The 19,858-nt window shown below is 43.7% G+C and overlaps 1 protein-coding gene across 1 annotated transcript; it reads left to right on the top strand.

The window, feature by feature from the left end:
- Positions 1-3,843: 3,843 nt before the first annotated feature.
- DNAAF3 (dynein axonemal assembly factor 3) lies at positions 3,844-19,554 on the top strand. Its single transcript, XM_061589146.1, has 11 exons — positions 3,844-3,925; positions 5,345-5,487; positions 9,070-9,163; positions 9,304-9,461; positions 10,019-10,195; positions 10,338-10,460; positions 12,303-12,425; positions 13,122-13,275; positions 15,256-15,370; positions 16,992-17,066; positions 18,899-19,554. The coding sequence occupies exons 1-11, from the start codon at positions 3,844-3,846 to the stop codon at positions 19,092-19,094; spliced, it is 1,440 nt and encodes a 479-aa protein (XP_061445130.1). The 3' UTR covers positions 19,095-19,554.
- The last annotated feature ends 304 nt before the right edge of the window (positions 19,555-19,858 follow it).

Here is a 19,858-nt window from a genome sequence, read left to right on the forward strand (position 1 = left end):
AAATCTCGCGGGGGTGGTGAAGGACCTCAATCTGAAGTAAGTTCAGTGGTGGAGGGGGCAGATGGAGTCTTGGGGTGGAGGGAGGTGATGGATTGTGGTGAGTGTTGCTACCAAAAGATAATGGATCCCTAGATAGCAAGGATGGGGAAATCTGTGCTCCTCTAGATGTTGTTGGACCCAAACGCCCGTCATCTCTGACCGTTGGCCCATCTAGAGTCCAACAACAGCTGGAGGGCTACTGGTTTACCCATCCTGGCTATACTCATTAGAATGGTGCCACACATACAGAAATCTGTATCACGCCTTTATCCCATACCCCCACCCTGGAAACATAGGAGACTGCATTGTACTAACATCAAAATCATGTCTACTCAGTAGTAAGCCCCTTTTAATTTAATGGGGCTTACTCCCAAGGAAGCGGTTATAGGATTGAAGACAGCCAGAAACAGCCAGAGTTGGTCATCTAGCCCAGTATTATTACCTCAGGCTGGCAGTAGCTCTCCAGGGTTTAAGGTAGGGGTTCCCAAACTGTGGTCCATGAACCACTGGTGGCCCACAAGCTTCATTCAGGTGGTCCATGGCTTTAAATAATAATAAATAATAATAATAATAAATGTATTAGCCGCCTTTCACCAGCAGGTCCCAGGGTGGGCACAACAATATGAAGTACATTATTTAAATCCTTTTCAAACAAATCAGCTATAAGCAGAATGAGTAATAGCAATAAACAATAACAAAACCTGGCCAAAACTTTAATATACTTCAAAGGCTTGCTCAAATAAGTTTTCATAAATAGGTATGGAATGTCACCTGCTACCTGATTCTTTTTTAATTTGAGAGGCCAGAGTTTGTCCCTGGGACCTTTTGTGTGCAAGGCGTGTAGCTCTATCATTGAACAGTTGGGGCAGTGGGGATGGGAGATAATTTCTCCTGGGGAAATGGCACAAGGAGTCAGTGGTATGATAAAATTAGGGCTGCCCCACTCCCCGCAGCTGCTTTTTGTAAAATTAACAATGGTGGGATCCAGTTACAGGTTGTGCAAAACAGCTGGAGTGCACCAGGTTGGGGAAGGCTGGAAGAGAGGCCCCAAGGGGGCTGAAGGCAGACCATTGGGGTGTCTAGCTCAGTCGTGTCTGCACTGATTGATTTGCAGTGGCTCTTCAGGGTTCAGGCAGGAGTTTTCCCCAGTTCTACCTGGAGATGCCAAGGTCCGAATCTGGGACCTTCGGCATGCAAAGCCCAGTATTCTACCAATGAAAAAGCTGTAGCCCTTCCCCATCTGCTCTCATGTAGATAGTGAATACCTGCTTAATACTAGCATTAGAGGAGAGAGAGGAATGTAGGCAGAGATTCTTCTCTTATCCTCTGGAGATATATATTCCTATCACTGAATTTCTGTGTTGTTTTTAATTGCAAGAGCTCAAAATCCTGCCAATAGAGAAAGCAAATTCTGTAAGATCATCATGAGCAGGTTAGACCATGCAGATGTTATTCAGCTGAATAAATAGTTTATGTGCATTTATCGAGGTTGCTAGGTACACATCTCATTTGTACCTAATAAAACCAACAGCAGGCCACCTTTTTGAGTTCTTGACATTCATGCTGAATAAACTACACTTGCTTCAAGTCCAAATTAATCCAGGAGTATATTGTGGAATATATGGGTGACTGCTTAGTAGAAATCCCAGGCTATGGTCTGAAGACACATGAGGCCAACACTCTGCTGAAGCTAAGCAGGGTCAGGTCTGGTCAGTGCCTGGATGGGAGACCACCTGGGAACCATGTGTAAGCCGCTTTGGGTTTCTATGATGAAAGGAAAGGCAGGTTATAAATGTAATAAATAAATAATAAATGGGGGCTTTACAAATGAGGGTTGACCTATGAATATATTCCTCCATTGGCCACTTGGGGCCTTTTAGGGCTTTTAAAGGCAATATTTCTAAGACAATAGACCATAATCATGTGTGTCCAGTAGGCTTCTCCACATCAGTCTTTGAACGATGTCAGTCCCACACTGCAATACTAACTGCTTCTGAATTCAAAGAACAGTTTGTGATGCAAAACAGCAAGTTGCTGTGTTTGAAGAAAAATTAAACGTCCCCCTAGGCATATTGAGCTAATTCTGTGATTTCTGCAAATATAACCTGTCTTTGTCTTGCTAAATTTAGTCCTTAAGGACTAGAAGCTTGTGTTTTTTGGAACACAAAAGCTGAGATTGTTGGGAAATGTTTTGTTTTTTATTTATACATACATTTCTGAACTGCTAAATCAAGAACATACATAAAATCAAAAGAAAATATATAAAAAGGCAAAGATCAGAAGAACATAAAATGTACCAGATGTTCAAGCTGGAAGCCAGACGTCCATTAGGAAGCTGCCTTATACTGAGTCAGACCATCTAGTTCAATATTGTCTACCTGGAGAAGCCAGGGATTGAACCTGGAGTCTTCCTCATGCAAGCCAGTTGCTATACCATTGAGCTACAGCCCTTCCACATTGTGTCTGTTCAGTCAGCTAAGCCCCTTGTTTGCTAGATGGAACCAAGTAAAGTGTTTGCTACAAAGTGAAAGGATGGCCCATTCCAGTCTCTACCACAGGCCATGATGGGGAACAGACCTGGTATATGAGGTCTGATGGCTACTTCCAGATCCGTGGTCTATCCTGAGTCCAGCATGAATGGCAGATTGCTCCACAGCATCACATGCTCCCTCCTGTTTCTCATTTTTTCTGGTGTTTCTTTTCCGTTAAATGCAAATTCTTTTCTACCTTTTCCCTGCTCCCTCCTTAGCAAGCAACCTTAAAGAGGGATCTGCCCATCTTGTTCTTGTATATCTTGTTATGCCAGTAAGACATCTACTGGCGTGAATTGCTTGGATTTAGGAGCAAAGGTGCACATGATGAGTCCAGTGAAATGTAGGGGTAAGCAGATGAGGAACGCAGGGGAGCCTTTTGAAAGTAGGTTTACCACTAGTTTTGAGCCTTTTGCCTTGCTCCAAATATGTTAAGTGACAGAGAAAAATTCCAGAGGTTGGGCCTGAACCCCTTGAGTGGGTCAGGTTGTTTTTTGGAGAACAGTGTGGCATAGTGGTTAGAGTGTTGGACTACAACCTGGGAGACCAGGGTTCGAATCCCCCCACAGCCATGAAGCTCACTGGGTGACCTTGGGCCAGTCACTGCCTCTCAGCCTCAGAGGAAGGCAATGGTAACCCACCTCTGAATACCACTTACCATGAAAACCCTATTCACAGGGTCACCATAAGTCGGAATCAACTTGAAGCAGTCCATTTCCATTTTTTCATGAGGTATCTATTTTGTTATTGGATAACATTAGCATTCTGGCCCATAAAGTAATTAAAATAATAATAAAATAATAATATACTGCTTTGATTGTTGAAAGTGCTTCAGATATGTTTTCTTTTTATCCATAAAAACAACCCCATAAGGTAGGTCAGTATTATTGCAGGGGCTGAGGCTGAGAAGAGATGTTTGCCTAAGGCCACCAAGAAGGTCATGGCAAAAGCGAGATTCGAACCAGGGGACTTCCTGATCCATTCGCTACACTTCACCATCTTCAGATATCACTGGACTGAATTGTGTCAGTGATATCTGGGCTCCTGCTGGGAGAAAGGGTGGGATACAAATCAAATAACAAACAAACAAATAAGTAAATATTTGGAGAGAAAGATCCTGGAAGACAAGATATATATGAGAATTTGAGAAAGTAGGTTAGATTGTAGCAGAGAGAGTAAGTGGGGCCTGGTGGGATCACCCTGACTCCTGATAGGCACCCATTGTGTGTGTCTCTCTCTCTTACTATGTCTCTCTTGTGCTTTCTGTGCAGCTATGACAGCAGCAGGCAGTGGCAATGGTTTCGGCACCACAGCATGGTGGGGATTTTCTCCAGCGCTTGACCTACAAGCCACATGTAGGTAGCACTACTTCCACAAATATGCCCACCCCTTTGTTTGACTGCTTTGTTTCGAATTTGGATCTTCCTGTCTCACATGTTGTGTAGGAAGTTTGAAGTTGCTTCTGCTGACCAAATGTATCCTGTTTTGTTGTTGCATGCAGCTGCCTTCTGGGAGTAAGGAAGCATCTCTCAATCCAATGATCCCTCCCCAGCTGCTGGGGTGCTTGCAGCAGTACTTCTGTGTATATATACTCCCCAAACTAATATTTTCTGCAAGGTTATTATCTTCAACAGGTTTACTTTGAGTAGCATTGAATACCACCTATCAGTTATTACATGTATACCCTGCTTTCTTGCCCAGATAGACTCCCAAAGTAGCTTTCAGTTAAACTCTGTGCATATGAATGGTATCATTAGAGATATGTCCTGACACCTGGAAGCCCTTTAGAGAAAAGGGGAGAAGGAACTGCAGGTACAGGTGGACTCTGGATTGGTTTATTGTAAACATGCCAACCCCCAGAAATAACTTTCCCATTGAACTGTGGAGTTTTCTGGCAGTTTTCTTATCCATCAGCCATCCTCAAGGCTATGTCCTTTGCAACATTTTTTGTAAAAACAAAGCTGCAGTGCTGGGATTTAGGAAAAAGCTAATAAAGACTTATGTAACTTTAAAGTTGGCAACGAGGACATTGAACTTGTCAAGGATTATCAATACCTTGGCACAGAGTAACCAGAAAGGAGACAATAGTCAAGAAATCAGAAGAAGGCTAGTACTGAGGAGGGCAGCTGTGAGAGAACTAGAAAAGGTCCTCAAATGCAATGATGTATCACTGAACACTAAAGTCAGGATCATTCAGATCATGATATTCCCGATCTCTATGTATGGATGTGAAAGTTGGACAGTGAAAAAAGCAGATAAGAGAAAAATCAACTCATTTGAAATGTGGTGTTGGAGCAGAGCTTTGCGCATACCACAGGGACTGCAAAAAAGACAAATAATTGGGTGTTAGAACAAATTAAACCAGAACTATCAGTAGAAGCTAAAATGATGAAACTGAGGTTATCATACTTCAGACACATCATGAGAAGACATGATTAACTAGAAAGACAATAATGCTGGGAAAAACAGAAGGGAGTAGAAAAAGAGGAAGGCCAAAGAAGAAATGGATTGATTCCATAAAGGAAGCCGCAGACCTGAATGTACAAGATCTGAACAGGATGGTTTATAACAGATGCTATTGGAAGTCGCTGATTCATAGGGTCTCCATAAGTCGTAATCAACTTGAAGGCACATAACAACAACAACATACTGCATCAGCAGTTTTTCTGATTTCCACTTTTTGAGCTGACAAAGTTTCCCAGTAGGAAAATAGGATTCATGTTTCGTGTGGAGCATGAACTGTCTTAGATAGACACATTTCACTCTCCCTGTAGGTCGGGAGACCTCAATGGAACATCTGCAGCTGTCCCAGGATGGTATTCCTGCACTGAACATCCTGCTAGTGGGATCAATAGATGGTCGTCATATCCTCAAGACAATGAGTCAGGCGCACCGGTGGCCACGGCGGAAAATTAACGTGTGTAACTCTATCCTCCCACTCCAGATTTCCTTATTGTCGTAAGCTGTGTCCTTCGATGTATCCTCACTATATTTTGTAATTTTTCACTCAATTGGTCACATGTAGAAATGTGAAGGCCTAGAAAAATTGGGGAAAGCGTGGGGTTTCCCTGTTTTTTTCTGAATTTTTCCATTTTGTTTTCTGGAAAAATTGAGAAAAAAGAAAAAAACAGACCCCACCCCACCCCAGATGTTTCTAATTGGGGGGGGGGCTTTCACATATCTAGTCACAACGTTTGCTTTGTATTCTTTTTCACTGCTTGCCTTATATGTTGCTGTTAACTGGATAGCCCTTTCATATGTTTAACTGAGCTTTGCAAGTCTCTCACTTTCTAGATAGATCTTCTCATGTTGTGTATTCATTTGATACCAAGACAGCAGAAAAGGGCAAATTCCAAAGGCTATGATCAAGGTGGAAAAAACAGGCTAGATTGCCACTGCATATGCACCATATAGGGGTAAACTTCAGTTCCCAGGATTCTTGGTTGGGGGGGTGCTTTAACTCCCTATTGTATGCTTCCTATGCTTCCTACTTTTACTGCACAGGCAGCATAACTGCAAATGCAGAATCTGATATCTATATCTATTTACTACATATTTCTGTTGCCTTTCAGTCAATTTTTTCAAGGTGATGTAGATTTTATAATACTAACTTCCTGTCTAAGAAACACAATACAAAAGGATGCAGCGGCAGCAATCTTGCTGAAGCTAAGCAGACCTAGGTCTGGTCAGTGTCTGGACAGGGAGTCTCCCTGGGAACCCTGTGTGGGGTACCTTGGTTCTGTGATGGAGGAAAGGCAGCTTACAAAGGGTAAGACCTAAATGTAAATAGTTTGGGTAAATGGTTTTCAAAATCGGTGGGACATCAGGGACCCTCAGAATAGTAAACTGCTTAACAGATTGATTGTATGACTGAGCAACGAGGTTGTAAGGACGAGATGCAAAGTTTGCAAAAAGTGACATATAAAATGCTTGATGGTACTGGAAGTGCGGAGTACTCTCGGTTGGGATTGGGCCTGTGTCTCTTCCAGGGACCATCTGCACTTCCATAAGGAACTCCTTCTCAGAAGCTAAAATGAAGCCAAGAGATTGGGAAGAAGAGCTCCTATCTTTTACTTTCTTTTTATCTTTGTGGGAGGAGAGGTTTCTCTGTTGAGCTGGATCAGAGGAGCCCGCACTCTTGGGTTCCCTTTCCAACTATGACTCAAGCTGTCCATGTGATGAGGTGAGGCTGGCGCTTTGTCCCCATTCCTGAAATGTGTGGTGACATTAACTAATTTCTGTCAATGTGAGGAGCCTGGCAGGGAGACTTTGGCAGCTGTCCATCAAGGAGAGCCCCTCAGCTCAGCATGGCCAGTGCTGATGTCCCATAAAGGCCATGGGCTGGCACGTGTGAGGGAGGTGTCAAGCTCGAGAAGAGCACAGGTGGGTGGGTGTTCACTGATGCAGCATCAATCAGGCCCCTTCCCCTGTAACAACTCCTACTAGACAACATTCACTAGCACATTGCATTGTGACCTTCCTTCATCACGAGGTGATGAATCAGCGGCACTGTTTCTCACAGCCAGTACTTCTGAGTGTTGCTTCATAACAAGAGGACTTTTCTGTCATCACTAAGGGAGGGAGGGAGGAATGGGAGCCGGGCAGGGAAATAAAAATTCAAATTCCTGGTGTTGGTCTCAAAATGTAGAGGAGCTCTGCTAGCACTCTTGGGCTGCATACACACATTTTATTCTGGAATCAGTGGAGATGGAGTTCATGCTTTTTCTACATAGTCCACATGCAGTCTAGATCTATTGCATTTTTTTTGCCCCTGAAAAGCATATCTTGGGAAACTGGTTTCATTCCAAAAATAAAAGCTCATTGCAGATTAATTCTGCATTACCCTTCAATGTGTCCATTTGAAAATAGATGGAGTCAGTCCCGGCAGTGGAAGGTGTATCCACGCTTGCCCTATAGCATTGTCAGTAGGCACGTGCAATAACCACTTCCTTCTTCATTCAACTGGGGCATGTGCAGAGAGGAAAAGGCATGGATCATCTAACCATGGCCGGTGAGGGCTTTCAATTGCGGATTAAGTAATCACAGCCACCCTTGTGGACAACAGGATCTAGAATCAATCCAGATTGAAAGCAGCATGTTGAGGATGAGCATGAATGATTCTGGATTGAGAAAAATCCTGGTTTTGTGCTACAGACAAGTTAGTGTGTTCACAGCCTTGGATTCCTTGGGATAGGCATGAGGGTTGGTGGGTTACAACAGGATAGGGAGGTGCAAGAACTCCTGGGTTCATTGTGAGGTGGACCAGTTTGCTCCAGACTAGGACATGGGAAATCCAGGAAGCAGAGCCTGGTGGGATAGAGGAGATATATCAAGAAGAGAAGATGATCTGTTGGGTTAGGACTGGAGAGCCTGCACACCAGGTTTCCTTGCTATCTATCTGTGTTACACCATGCTTCCAGGGACAGTGCTGCTGGGTTTAGTTTTTTTGGGATGATATATATTTGTATAATTTCCTTCATTTACAAATACACACGGAGTGTAAATGGAGTGCAAGGGAGCAGATCTGCTTCAGATCCCCTGATAAAGGCCTTGCACCCCCAGAGTGCCTTCAGCCAACTCGCAGCTCTCTCTTTTCTATTAATTGCCCATTTCTATTTCTCTCTCACACACACCCCTGCACTTTCTCCCAAGTTCTGGTCTCATTCAAAGCCCAGAGTGATTTCCTCAGCTATCAGGAAACTACCTTCCAGTTGTTTGCCCTATCGACTGAAATCTTAACCAGTCATTCTGGACTATAATCAGCAATCTGTTTAACAGAAAAACAGAGAGCAGGCAGTTGTAATACCACACACACATTAAGATTAATGACAAGGGGAAATACAAATAAAACGTTTTTGTTTCTTAGGGTTGGTTGGTTTTTGGTTAAACAGCCTGATGAAGAGCTCTTTTGAACTTGAAAGCTGGCTCATTTTCTTTGTGACCTTTTACTTTATTCAAATACAGGGATTGCCCTGCTGTTACTGTTGGATTTGATATAAATGAGCTTTCCTCCTGAGTCAAGAATGTTTCACTCACATTTGAAATATTAGATAAAACCTTGAGGTATGAAAGAAAATGGAGGAAGTGGGAGAACTTGAATGATGAAGAGCAATTTAAAGACAGAGGCACCTCGTCTTCTGTACTGTCCATACAAGCACATGCTGCTGATCAAGAGTGGATTTCTCGTTGAAGCTTTCCCAGCCCCCCAAAGAGCCCAGCATTGTGTACGGAAGGTCCCAGGTTCAGTCTTTGGCATCTCAGGTGGCTGAAACAGGACAAGGATGTTTTGGCCTGAGAATCTGGAGGGCTGCCGCTACTCAGGGAAGATAATACAGTACTAGGCTGGACACGCCAGCAGTCCTGATGCATTGCAAGGCGGCTGCTTAGATTCATTTTCACCACATGCCTGTGCCACTGAGACTTGAGCACCGTCTGGGGCTGGGAGGAGAGCTGTATAAACTGAAGCTTGCTCGGCTAATTGTTTGTCTCCTTTGCTCAGTTCTACGTGCTGGAGAACAATCTGGAAGCCCTGGGTCGCCAGCTGCTGTTTCTGAGTCTGGCTCTGGAGCCTCCAGAGAAGATGGGGCTACAAGGTGAAGGCAGATTAGATTGTCCCCCACAACCTCAGTCAGTCCCTTCTCTGGGATCCCAGGGGTGGTGGCTTCTGGCCCATTCTCTAATGGGTGCTCCATTATAACAAGCTGTGTTTCGTTTTTTCCTACCCCTCTCCAAGAGAAAAGTGAGACATTCTTGGAGCTGATGGGGAATACTTTGCTCCGAAGTCAGACAGCTGCCTATCTGCAGGAGAAGGCAGGCCTCTTCATCCGTTACGTCACAGACTCCGATTTCCAGCAGACTCACCTACCCAATATGGACCTGTCTGCCCTCAAGGTAAAATGCAAGTTAATTCAGCAGAAGTGATAGGGCCATGCTTGATGAGTTGTCATTGCCAATCTGGGCTGAGGACCAGTAATGTAGTGGCATATTCAGAAGTGCAGGGTCCCTTCATGATAGTCACAGCCACACCCCTCCCTCTTTTTTTCCTTCTCCCACAACAGCAGACATCTTAAGAGCCAATAAGCATGAAAGAGGAGAGTGTTAACTACTGAAACTCTCACTCTGATTGGCTCCAATGAGCAGGAAAGGACAATGAAGCACATTAGAAGACTCTTCTCAATGGCTAACACACTACCCTTTAGTGTTGATTGGCTCACAGGATGCTAGAGACATAGGGACCATGATGGGACCCTGCTCCCAAAAAAGTAAAGGGTCTAAGGCCCCCCTGAAACCCTAGACGGCTACACCACTGCTGAGGACCCCACCTACTGTAGTGGCTATTCCCCTTCAAGAGGATCCTGGTGTCCCTTGCAAGTTCCACCCATTAGACTCTTCTCCCTTCGGGAACCCAGGCTCCAGCAATTCACTTGCTTTTACTCTTTCCTGGGCAGTTCAGGGAGCGGGACCAGTTGGAGGCCATCTTCCAGTTCTGGCGGAGCCCTGACCCACGGGCTTTTCAGATCAAGCAGCTCTGGGACCTGCGACTCCGGCAGTACTTGGGAACCCGATATGACTCTCGCCGTGGGGTGTGTGACTGGGATCTCACTATGAAGCTGCATGAACACGGAGTGCGTAATTGAAATAAAGGTGGTCCTATCGGTCAAGTGAATCAGTGGCTTAGTTTAGGGTTGCTGGGCTACAGAGATCACAGCAGAGGGGGCTGGAGATTTATGGCCTTTCTACAGTTTTGAAATTTCTCTCTCCTCCTAGGCCAATGTGATAAACTTCCGTGAGTTTTACCACTGGCGGGAAACAGGCATGGCCTTTGAATTGCGAGAAGCCACCTATGACATCCCCAACAAGACCTTGGCATCTGGCCGTCTCCTCAGACATGTGAGCAACATCACTTTCTTGAAACTGCAGCCTGATTGTGCTGGGCCAGGAGTAGCCAACCTGATGTCCAGCAGATATTATTGGACTACAACTTATCATTGTTTACTACTGGCTATACTTGCTGAGGCTGATGGGAGTTGGAGTCCAATGTCTGGAGGGCACCACATTGACAATGGCCTAGGACAGGAGTAGCCAGAGTATGAGGTTTGGGTCTCTGGTTTTTGGGGGGATGGGAGGGAGATACAGGGAGCATAGCCTATGGTCAGACAGGGTACCGCCCCTTCTGTGTGGTCCCTTCTCATTTATTTTTTTATTTGTTACAGTTCATGTCAGCACACATGCTTCGCCTCCTTTATCTTCACAACAACCTTCTGAGGGTAGAATAGGCTGAGAGAGAATGACTGGCTGAGGATTGTGAAGCAAGTTTCATGGCTAAACAGGAATTTGAACCCAAGTATCTCTAGCTAGCCCAAAAGTCTGGCTGCTGCACTACACTGCCTTATGTTACTGCAGTGGCATGGGTGGACCCACACTGCAGCCATTGTTGTGCTTCAGAAATAACATGAAAATGGGGTCCAATCTGCAACTACCCGTTCAGGATTTGTTGAAAGTCTGCTGTGATTTGGTTATTTTAATTTGCTGTTCTAGGTGGGTCTCTGGAGACAAGTTCTAGTGCAGGTGCAGTCATGAACAAAGCTAAGGGAGTAGATCAGTTCTCAGAATGCTCTTTCCTTCCAGCACTGCCATAAAATCTCAGTTTCTAGTCCTCCTGGATTCTATGGGTGCTTGCAGATTGTTGCTATTTTCAGGTGGGATTCAATCTGATACTGAAAAATTCAGGTTGCACAATTATAGTTTATTGGAGTTATTCAGTAACAAACCCACTTCGCCCCCCCCCCACCATTGAACTCTTCGTGATAAGGGACAAGAAAATTTGTTGGAAAGTGTGGGATATCACTCCCTTTGATGGAACATCATCTAATCTCCCTGTGAGCAAATCAGAATGAATGATCATTAAATTGCCAATGTCATCTAATCTCCCTGAAAACAAATCAGGATGAATTCTCAATAAATACAGTGCCTTGCAAAAGTAATCAGATCCCTGACCAATACTCTCATATTACTGAATTACAAATGGTACATTGTAATTTCTTCCACAGCACAGGGGTTGAATACTTATGCAAGCAACATGTTTCAGTTTTTTATGTTTCTTACAAACATTTCCCAACATAAAACCAATGTCACCTTACAATAATTGATTTTGAGTTCCAGTATTTCAAAATAAAATATCATACAGAACAAAATTACAATGCACCATTGGTATATTCAGTAATATGAGAGCATTGGTCAGGGGTCTGATTACTTTTGCAAGGCACTGTAAGATCATCTGGAAGTGCCTTATGGGTGTTTTAAATCTCCTACCCAGTTTGTGAGTGCTCATTATCATCCATGATGAAAAGCCATCCTTAATATTTGCAGATATCCACCTTATAATAAGTGCAGTTGTTCTTGGCGTCCCAGGAAGTCTTCTACCTCTCATCTGCAGTCACCAGTTCTTATGCCATTGAGAGCAGAACTGCACATCGTGAGAGAAACACCATTTTCCCAATCCCTTGTTTGGAAAAGTTAACATAAGGGAGAATTAGTAGATGGGAAGGGGGTGTTTAGCTCTTTTGCCTGTCTGCCAATTCTTTCTACTCCACCCACTACCACCACCACCCCCAGCCGTCTTTGTAATTACTTTTCCACCAGCAGGGCTCTGAGACTGGTAGACTTCCAGCTGTGGGTAAAAGCATTGAGATGACAAAACAAATTTGCTAATCCAGACTTCTCACCTCCCAGAAAGGGGAGGCAATACCAGCTCGGGGATATTGGGGAGACATAGCCACTGGCCCCTACATCACCTTTGGAATTGAGACTGAAGATCCCAGTCTGCTGAAAATGACCAATGGCATCCCCAGTAAGGTGAGTGTGATTGCCTCTTGCTGGGCATCAGAAAAGCAGCTGTGCTTTTGTAGGGAGGAGAGGGTTAATAAGGGGAGGACTACGGCTGAGTTAGACATACCTGAAAATGGGAGCAGATGGAGATCTTTCTGCTACAGTTTGAGCTCTGCCACCTTCAGTCCTCATTGGATACATTTGGAGCCTTCAGATCAAACACTATCTTTTTTGCCTGTTCCCCATGACTCAAGTGGTCTGTCCACTGTTTTTGTATACAAGTATTCTGTGTGTCTATTTGCTTAAATATTTGTTTAATGCATTATTGAGTGTGTGTTTTTTTACAATTTGAAAAGCTTTTAAAATTGTTCCAAGAAGGTGGGGCAATTAGCTTCATGACTGACACAAAAGCTGGCCAATTAGTCCTATGCAAACCCAGCTTCTGTTGGAAACCAGGTTTCTCCTGGGCTTGATTGTGGAGTGTGAGTTGCTCACCTATCCAAAATGCAGACAATGGACTTCCACAGCAGGCTCACTACACAAATTTTGTACTTCCATATGCATTCTGTGTCTGAGGAATGCAGGATCCTTGACCCGTATGGTATAAGGAAGATGTAGAGCAACTAAATAAAGGATAAAATTAGTATTCATGGGACCTACACTCACGGGGGGCAGGGATTTAAATAGAAACACTTGCCAACCTTATCTTCTTTCTCTCTACAGAGTTCCCAGGAAATCTCTTTGCACAATGTCACTGCTCTATTGTATGAACTCAGTTATAACACCCGCTATGACCCATCGGCACCCTCTAACGAGGAGGGCAATGGTTACTACCTGCAGGGTGGTGGTGACTGTTCCAAGCTGGGTGCTACCAGTGGTAAGTAGTAAGTGGGCTGGTTGCACATTGTGCTAAACCATAGTTTAGAGAGACATGCATCAGCTGGAAAGAGCCATAGACGTGCATGCTTCCCCCACGCCCATAGAGTTTGGAGATGTTCCGAAGCTGTTTTTCCTGAATCTTGGCTTGTCATGTCATTTGGACCAAGAATTGTGGTTTCTTAAGGTGACTTGTTAAACCAGGATTTGTTATAAAACACAATCCCTTGCCTGGATGACATGACAAGCTGAGATCCAGGGAAAGTGGAACTAAAAGCTGCTGAAATTTGCTTACAGCTGCATGGGAAGAAGAGAAGGGAGGGGGCATGTGAGCCTGAGGCACGTGGGAGCTTGTCCTTGCTCTTTGTGTGTCTTGCTATAACATAATTTAGTGTGCCATGCAAACTGGCTCAGGCAGTGTTCTCTGTTTAAGAGACTTCAAGGATCTTTTTCATTACTCTCCTGGGCCAGAGGCTTCCAGAATATGCTGATGAGTGAGTGAGTGTTGCTTGTTGGTTTGACTCAATTTAGATCTTTGCTCTGAGAGTTCAGGGCTAGTTTTGATTTATGGTGACCCTGTGAATCAGCAGCCTCCAATAGTTACAAAATGTTTATATGATTTCCTGACCCTTAAAAGCCTTGCAGTCAAGCAACTTAAGAAAAATGGACCCAGGAGACAAAAGTGGGTGAGCAAATAAATTAATATAAACTGTCAAGGGAGATCCTTTCCAGATGTTCCAGCAGCAGGCCTCTTCTACGCCAGTCCTCTTACCAAGAGCAGTTTGAGTGGCTCAACATCCATTGAATTAGAACTTGCCTCTTCCAATTCCTAATGCATCACTCTAAACCACTGGCAAACAGTATACAGCCTCTTCTCATTTTCTGAGGAGGGGGGGTCACAGTTCAGTAGCTGAACGCATGCTTTGCATATGGACATTCCCAAATTCAGTCCCTGGCATCTCCATTTGAAAGGATCTTGGATAGCAGAGTGTATATATATTAGTGTATATATGGTAAGTGCTGGTTGTTTAGAGTATACATGGTAAGTAGTGAAAGAGGAGGGGGAGTGAATGGGCAATAGAATGCTTGATGATTGGCTGAATGTTTAAAATGGCTGACAGTATAAATGAAAGGATGACAGGTAAATCTGGGTGAATGTGAGGTGGTAAATTGTGGAATGGGGAGAAGAGAAAGAGTGGATTGCTTGGTGGGGTTTGAGAGAGTTGTTTGTCAGGAGAGAGTGAAGAAGGAGGGAGGTGGAGTTCGGATTAGTATTGAGTAAAACCATATGCTTATGTGCCTTAAGAAGAAATCCTGTTAATCTTGTTAGTTTTGTTATCTGTAATAAATACTTAATTTGGTTTACCAAAGGCCTGATCCTTGGCTGGGGTTTCACAGACCAGAAGGGAGGGTAAGGTAATGACCAAGGCTGAAGGGGAACTGTAACAAATGGTGGCAGCGGTGAAGAGAATAACAATACCAGTATTCAGAGTCTCTGGGAATACTAGTATTGGGACGTTACTGGTGGTTGCCTAGCAGGGGGATCTGTTGAGATCTGTGCTAGAGCGGGGAGAGAAATCATAAGAGAGAGCGGTCCGGACTGGTGGAGTCCCTGGTGGTGCCTAGAGACAGGCAGTAACCACGAGCAGGTAGGAACCTGACAGGGAGAGCCAGGGAAGGATGCCTCACACAGAGCTAGGAAGGCTTCTCTTAGTTATTGGAGAGCCACTGCCAATCAGAGCTGACAGTGCTGAACGAAGATGAATCAGTTGTCTGACTTGATATAAAGAAAGTTTATAAGTGCCAACACATTTATACACCACTGATTTTTAAAAAATGGAATGTATGCATATGTGTGCGTTGTGTAAGTATGTACATCTTGTCCTTCCCCTCCCTTCTGTTTTGTTGCCCCCGTTGTTCCCCTTCCAAGCACTTTCCCTGTTTCCCTCCTTCACTGTGTGGTGCCTTTCCAATGCCACAGGTTCTCCCTCTGCAGAAGATTCCAGAGTCTGTTTCTTGCCTCTCAACTGCCTCCCTGAGCTCCATCACAAAGGCAAATACCAACAACTCTTCAATCTCATCTTCTTCTCTTGCAGGTAGGGTGAGGGCATGGGACTCCTGGACTGGAGGAATAGGGAAGAGAATATTGCAGGAGCCAGGACTCTTGGCTTTCCTGTCAAGAAAGTGGGGAGTAGTCAGTGGTGCTGGGAGTCAGGACTCCTGGATTATCTAGTAGTGGGGAGGTCAGTCTATCTAGTGATGTCATCAAAGCTTGTAATTACCTTTTGGAATACAAGCCTGTCCAGCTTATAGTGCTTGGCTGCCTGAACGATGGTTCTTCCCCATTTCAAAATATAAGGTGAAATTTTGCAAGAGCTTACGCATCTGTGGTCAGCATTTGGCAGACCAGGCACCTAAAGCCTGCATCTTTGTAGGTGCATGAACAAAGGTTATTAAATGATAACCTTTTATCCTTGATGGAACTCACTGATTTCTGTGAAATGACTAGACCGCACAATCAAACAGCCTTGAGTTTGGTGAGTTTCTTCTGTATTGGGGCCAGCTCTCTTAGTGCACTTCCAGATGACCTGTTTATTAAGCTTCTATCCTGATTCATTTGCAGAGGCACTAAATGACATTGCGTCAAAGCCAGTGTTGTCCCATACTTTCTAGTGCATTTTCCCATCGCTTACTGCAAAAAGCCCAAATGTTTGTAGAAAGGGTTTGTTGTGCAAGACCTCCCAATCAACTATAATTGCGTTACCTGAATTTGTCAGTATGTGATTGAATCCCACCTGAAAATAGCAACCATCTTGAAGTGCACTTAGGCTTTCTCCAAACTGTCAGTAATTTGCAAGAGGGATTCAAGCACATATCAGAACTTTAGGTTCTGCGTTTAAAGTGGATTAAAACACTCTGTTGTCCTAGTGCAACAAATCTACTTTTTTAAAAAATTAGTTTTTGCAATTTGGAAAGTGATGGGAAGATGCACTGAGAAATGCAAGTATGGGATGAACAAATGATTAACGGATGTGTACCCTGCAAGGAAATCAAGATGAATGCAGGCTCACTTTAATATAAGCCCCCCCCCAAACAAATCAGAATGAATGCTCAGTAAAGTCTGAATATAATCTGACCTTCATATAAGCCTTGACCAAGCAAATCAGGATGAATGCTCAATATACAGGTCATCTGGAGGGGCCCTCAAATGTTTCTTTGCAATGTTTTATCTGGTTACTGAGCCCCCCCCATCTACTTTTAAAATCTGCCTGTATATGCATTTTGGCTCTTTGCCAAATTTATATATATCCCCTTTCTGCCAATGTTCAAGGTGGTTTCCAGTGCAAAAGAGTGGCTTGCAGTTTAAGAAACACAATACAAAAGGGAGAAAGGAAAGGAAGGAAAGAGGAAAAGAAGCAAACACCAGATACCAGAGGGGGGAGGGGGTTGAATTTTCAACAACTCTTCATCATGTTTGATGTTGGGAAGTACAGTTTCCAGAGTGCAAAACAAATAAGACACATGCATGCCGCACCATCAGCACAAATACGCTGTCATTATGAGCCAGGAGGGAACTCTTGGAGAAATAGTCAAGTTTATTCTAAGTGCATGCCAAGAAACTCATCATTACTTAGACTGGACAGCAAAGTAGCAAAGTTGACTGATCCTTGGTGTCCTATGTATACTTACCACTTCCACCTTGCTTGTCTTTTGTAGCATGTTGCACTTCCTAAAACCAAATTTGAATCTGATTTCAGCCCCAAAAGCCACTCTCGTTGTTGAGCTGTCAAAGTAAGTGATGTTTTCTGCATTCTGTCTTGGCAGAGCCAAAAGCACAGGAAGTTGCCCCACTGTGGTGCAGTGGTTAGAATCCTAGATTTGAAGTCGGAAACCAAGATTCAGATCCTTCCATGAAGCTCACTCAGTAATAGCTGAGCCATCCTAGCAGTAATTTACTTGAATGATTATTTAGGGTTCTCTTGCCATCTGGCTACGTTCATCTTTAGTTTGCTCAGATTTTTACTGTGCTTCTGGAATAGCTAGATTTCTTCACTATTAAAATTTTTATTTTTAAGAAAATTTATATCCTGTCTTTCTGCTATATAACATCCAATACAGATGCCCTTTTAAAGAAAAGCATGCAAGCAATGCAGGCCATTGAAATTCTTAGGAAAATGGAAAAAGATTAAAATAGGCCAATTTATCTTGGATGAGAGTATGGAGCAGAGCCCACATCTCACTTTACTTTCCGCACTTAGATACAAGTCTGGAAGGCAGAGTCCTGTCCCCCATACAAATCTGCCCATTCTTTGAGATTGTCCATTCGAGGCATCTCTGCCTTTGAAGGTTAGGTGGTTGGGGTAAATGAGAGAGTTGTGGCCTCCTCTGTGGTGGCATGTCAGCTGTGGAATTCCCTCTCCAGGGAGGTTCACCTGCGCCTACCTTGCTGAGTTTTCAGTGCCAGATTAGGGTGGCCAGATGGGAAAAGACAAGAGCTCCTGCACCTTTAATAATTGTGTAGAAGAGGAAATTTCAGCAGATGTAGTGTGTCATAGTATGCCAGTTTAAGCTGGTTTTATTCACCCAGGCTTTTTATGAACAATAATACTGTTTTAGCTGTTACTGCTGCTTTTAGCCTGCTGTTTTAATTACTGCTATTTTATTTAGTGTTTTGTGTTAATGTAGCATTTTGTTTTATCGATTATATGTTTTGTGTTCTTCCTGTTTTATTTATATTTTTTGGAAGCTGCCTAGTAACCTCATTAAATTAAAAAAGGTGGGATACAAATAATTCTAATAAACAGATAAGCTGAGAAGTGATGTCTGAGAAAGAAGCACCTGTTCTGCTTCTGACTTTGAAAAAAAACATATGCGTAATTGTAAACACATGCTCCCTACGCATGGGGCATGTGTGTACTTTGAGGCTGGTTATGTATGCCCAGGTACAAAATGTAAGGTGAGAATATTCCCTTAGATTCTGGGCTACTCAACAGGGTGGGGCTAGCAAATTAGAAGATCAGGATGTACTAAAACAAATTGCTCAGAATAGCCATAGAGATCCATTGATTCCTTGCATCTTGGATTCCTTGAATGGAGCAGGGTGGTTATAGACAAGAGCTAGAACTCTGGTTCTTTGGGAGGTCTGCAGGACCTAATTAAACAGAACAGCTCAACAGATAAACTAGGGCAGTGGTTCCCAAACTTTTTCCCCCATGGACCACTTGAAAATTGCTGATGGTCTTGACGGACTGCTTAATTCCCCCCCCCCCCGTCTGTTGTAGCAATTCTAATGCACTGTACTAGGTGCTGTATGGTTTTTAATTGTATTTTTATTGCTTTTTTCTTTCTTACATTGTATTTTATTGTATTCTAATTTGCTTTCCATAGAATTCAAATCATAATACAATAAAATATAAAAAATGAAAGAAGCAATATGAATACAATTAAAAATCAATATGAATATTTAATGTGGACATCCTACGGACTGCCTAAATGAAGCATGCAGACCATTGGTGGTCCACAGATCACAGTTTGGGAACCCCTGAGCTAGTGTACCGAATGGGATCCAGGACTCCTGGGCTCCCCACACCCCTTACTCTTTTGTCCCCCTGTTCTTTTCACAGCTTCCTGCCTGACCTCCGAAAGGAGCAGGTCTCTGAGTTCTCCTCTCGAATAACCAGCCTGGTGATGGGGGCAGGATTTGTTCCAGTCCAAGCAACAGACAAAAAACGGTTCTCCTTGTTCCAGCTTGGAGACCAGGAGGTTAGAGAGATGTGCAATGAGATACCTCCACCTGAGATGACTGCAGCTGGCCTCTGAGGTTTCCCCTACCTACCCTACTCTCCTTTTTAACCATTATTGTTTTAATATTAATAAAATATTTAACAAAAAGGTTGTTGCTATGAAACGCCAAGGGTGTTTACAGACAGAGGTTTCTTGTGGAATTGGTGCAGCTCATGCATACAAGCTTTTTGCATCATCCGCATGACGACGTGGAAAATCCGATAAGTAAAAATAACCCCTTATGCATCCACAGTCACTGATGTTAGTGCATTACTTTTGTAGTGGGTGGCTTGTTACATGTGTGGTGACATTCCAGTGGTTGGTCTCTGTTGCCGTACCTCTGCTTCCATTTGCTCCTTAGCTGAGCGCAACATAGCCATTTTGTTCCCAGCACCCACCATCACCACACACACATATACACAATACCAAACAAGGTTATTGCCATCATTTGCTGTGTGCTGAAGGGCCTTTAAAAAAAAAATTAAAGGATGTTTTGTGCAAGACCTCTTTATCAGAATTTCAGTATTTCATTGCTGCTACAGTTTTCAAGGGGGGCGGATGCTGAGTTCCAGTGAAAGGGTTCTGCGGGAGATTTAGTGCAGTGAATTTCCATATACATCCATGCAGCTAAAAAGCAGGTTGGGGGTGGTTGAGGCACCCTTTCGTTCTTTTAGGTCTGCAGTTTCTTTTCCTCAAGAGCCCCTTGCCCCGCCTCCTTTTACCTCCTGTCTATTCCTAACGCTCTTGCTTGGAGCGACCTAAAGAATTTGCCTTAGAGAATAACAATGCTTGACTAAAAC

This window comes from Rhineura floridana, chromosome 11, assembly GCF_030035675.1.
Source record: "Rhineura floridana isolate rRhiFlo1 chromosome 11, rRhiFlo1.hap2, whole genome shotgun sequence".
Lineage (NCBI taxonomy): Eukaryota > Metazoa > Chordata > Lepidosauria > Squamata > Rhineuridae > Rhineura > Rhineura floridana.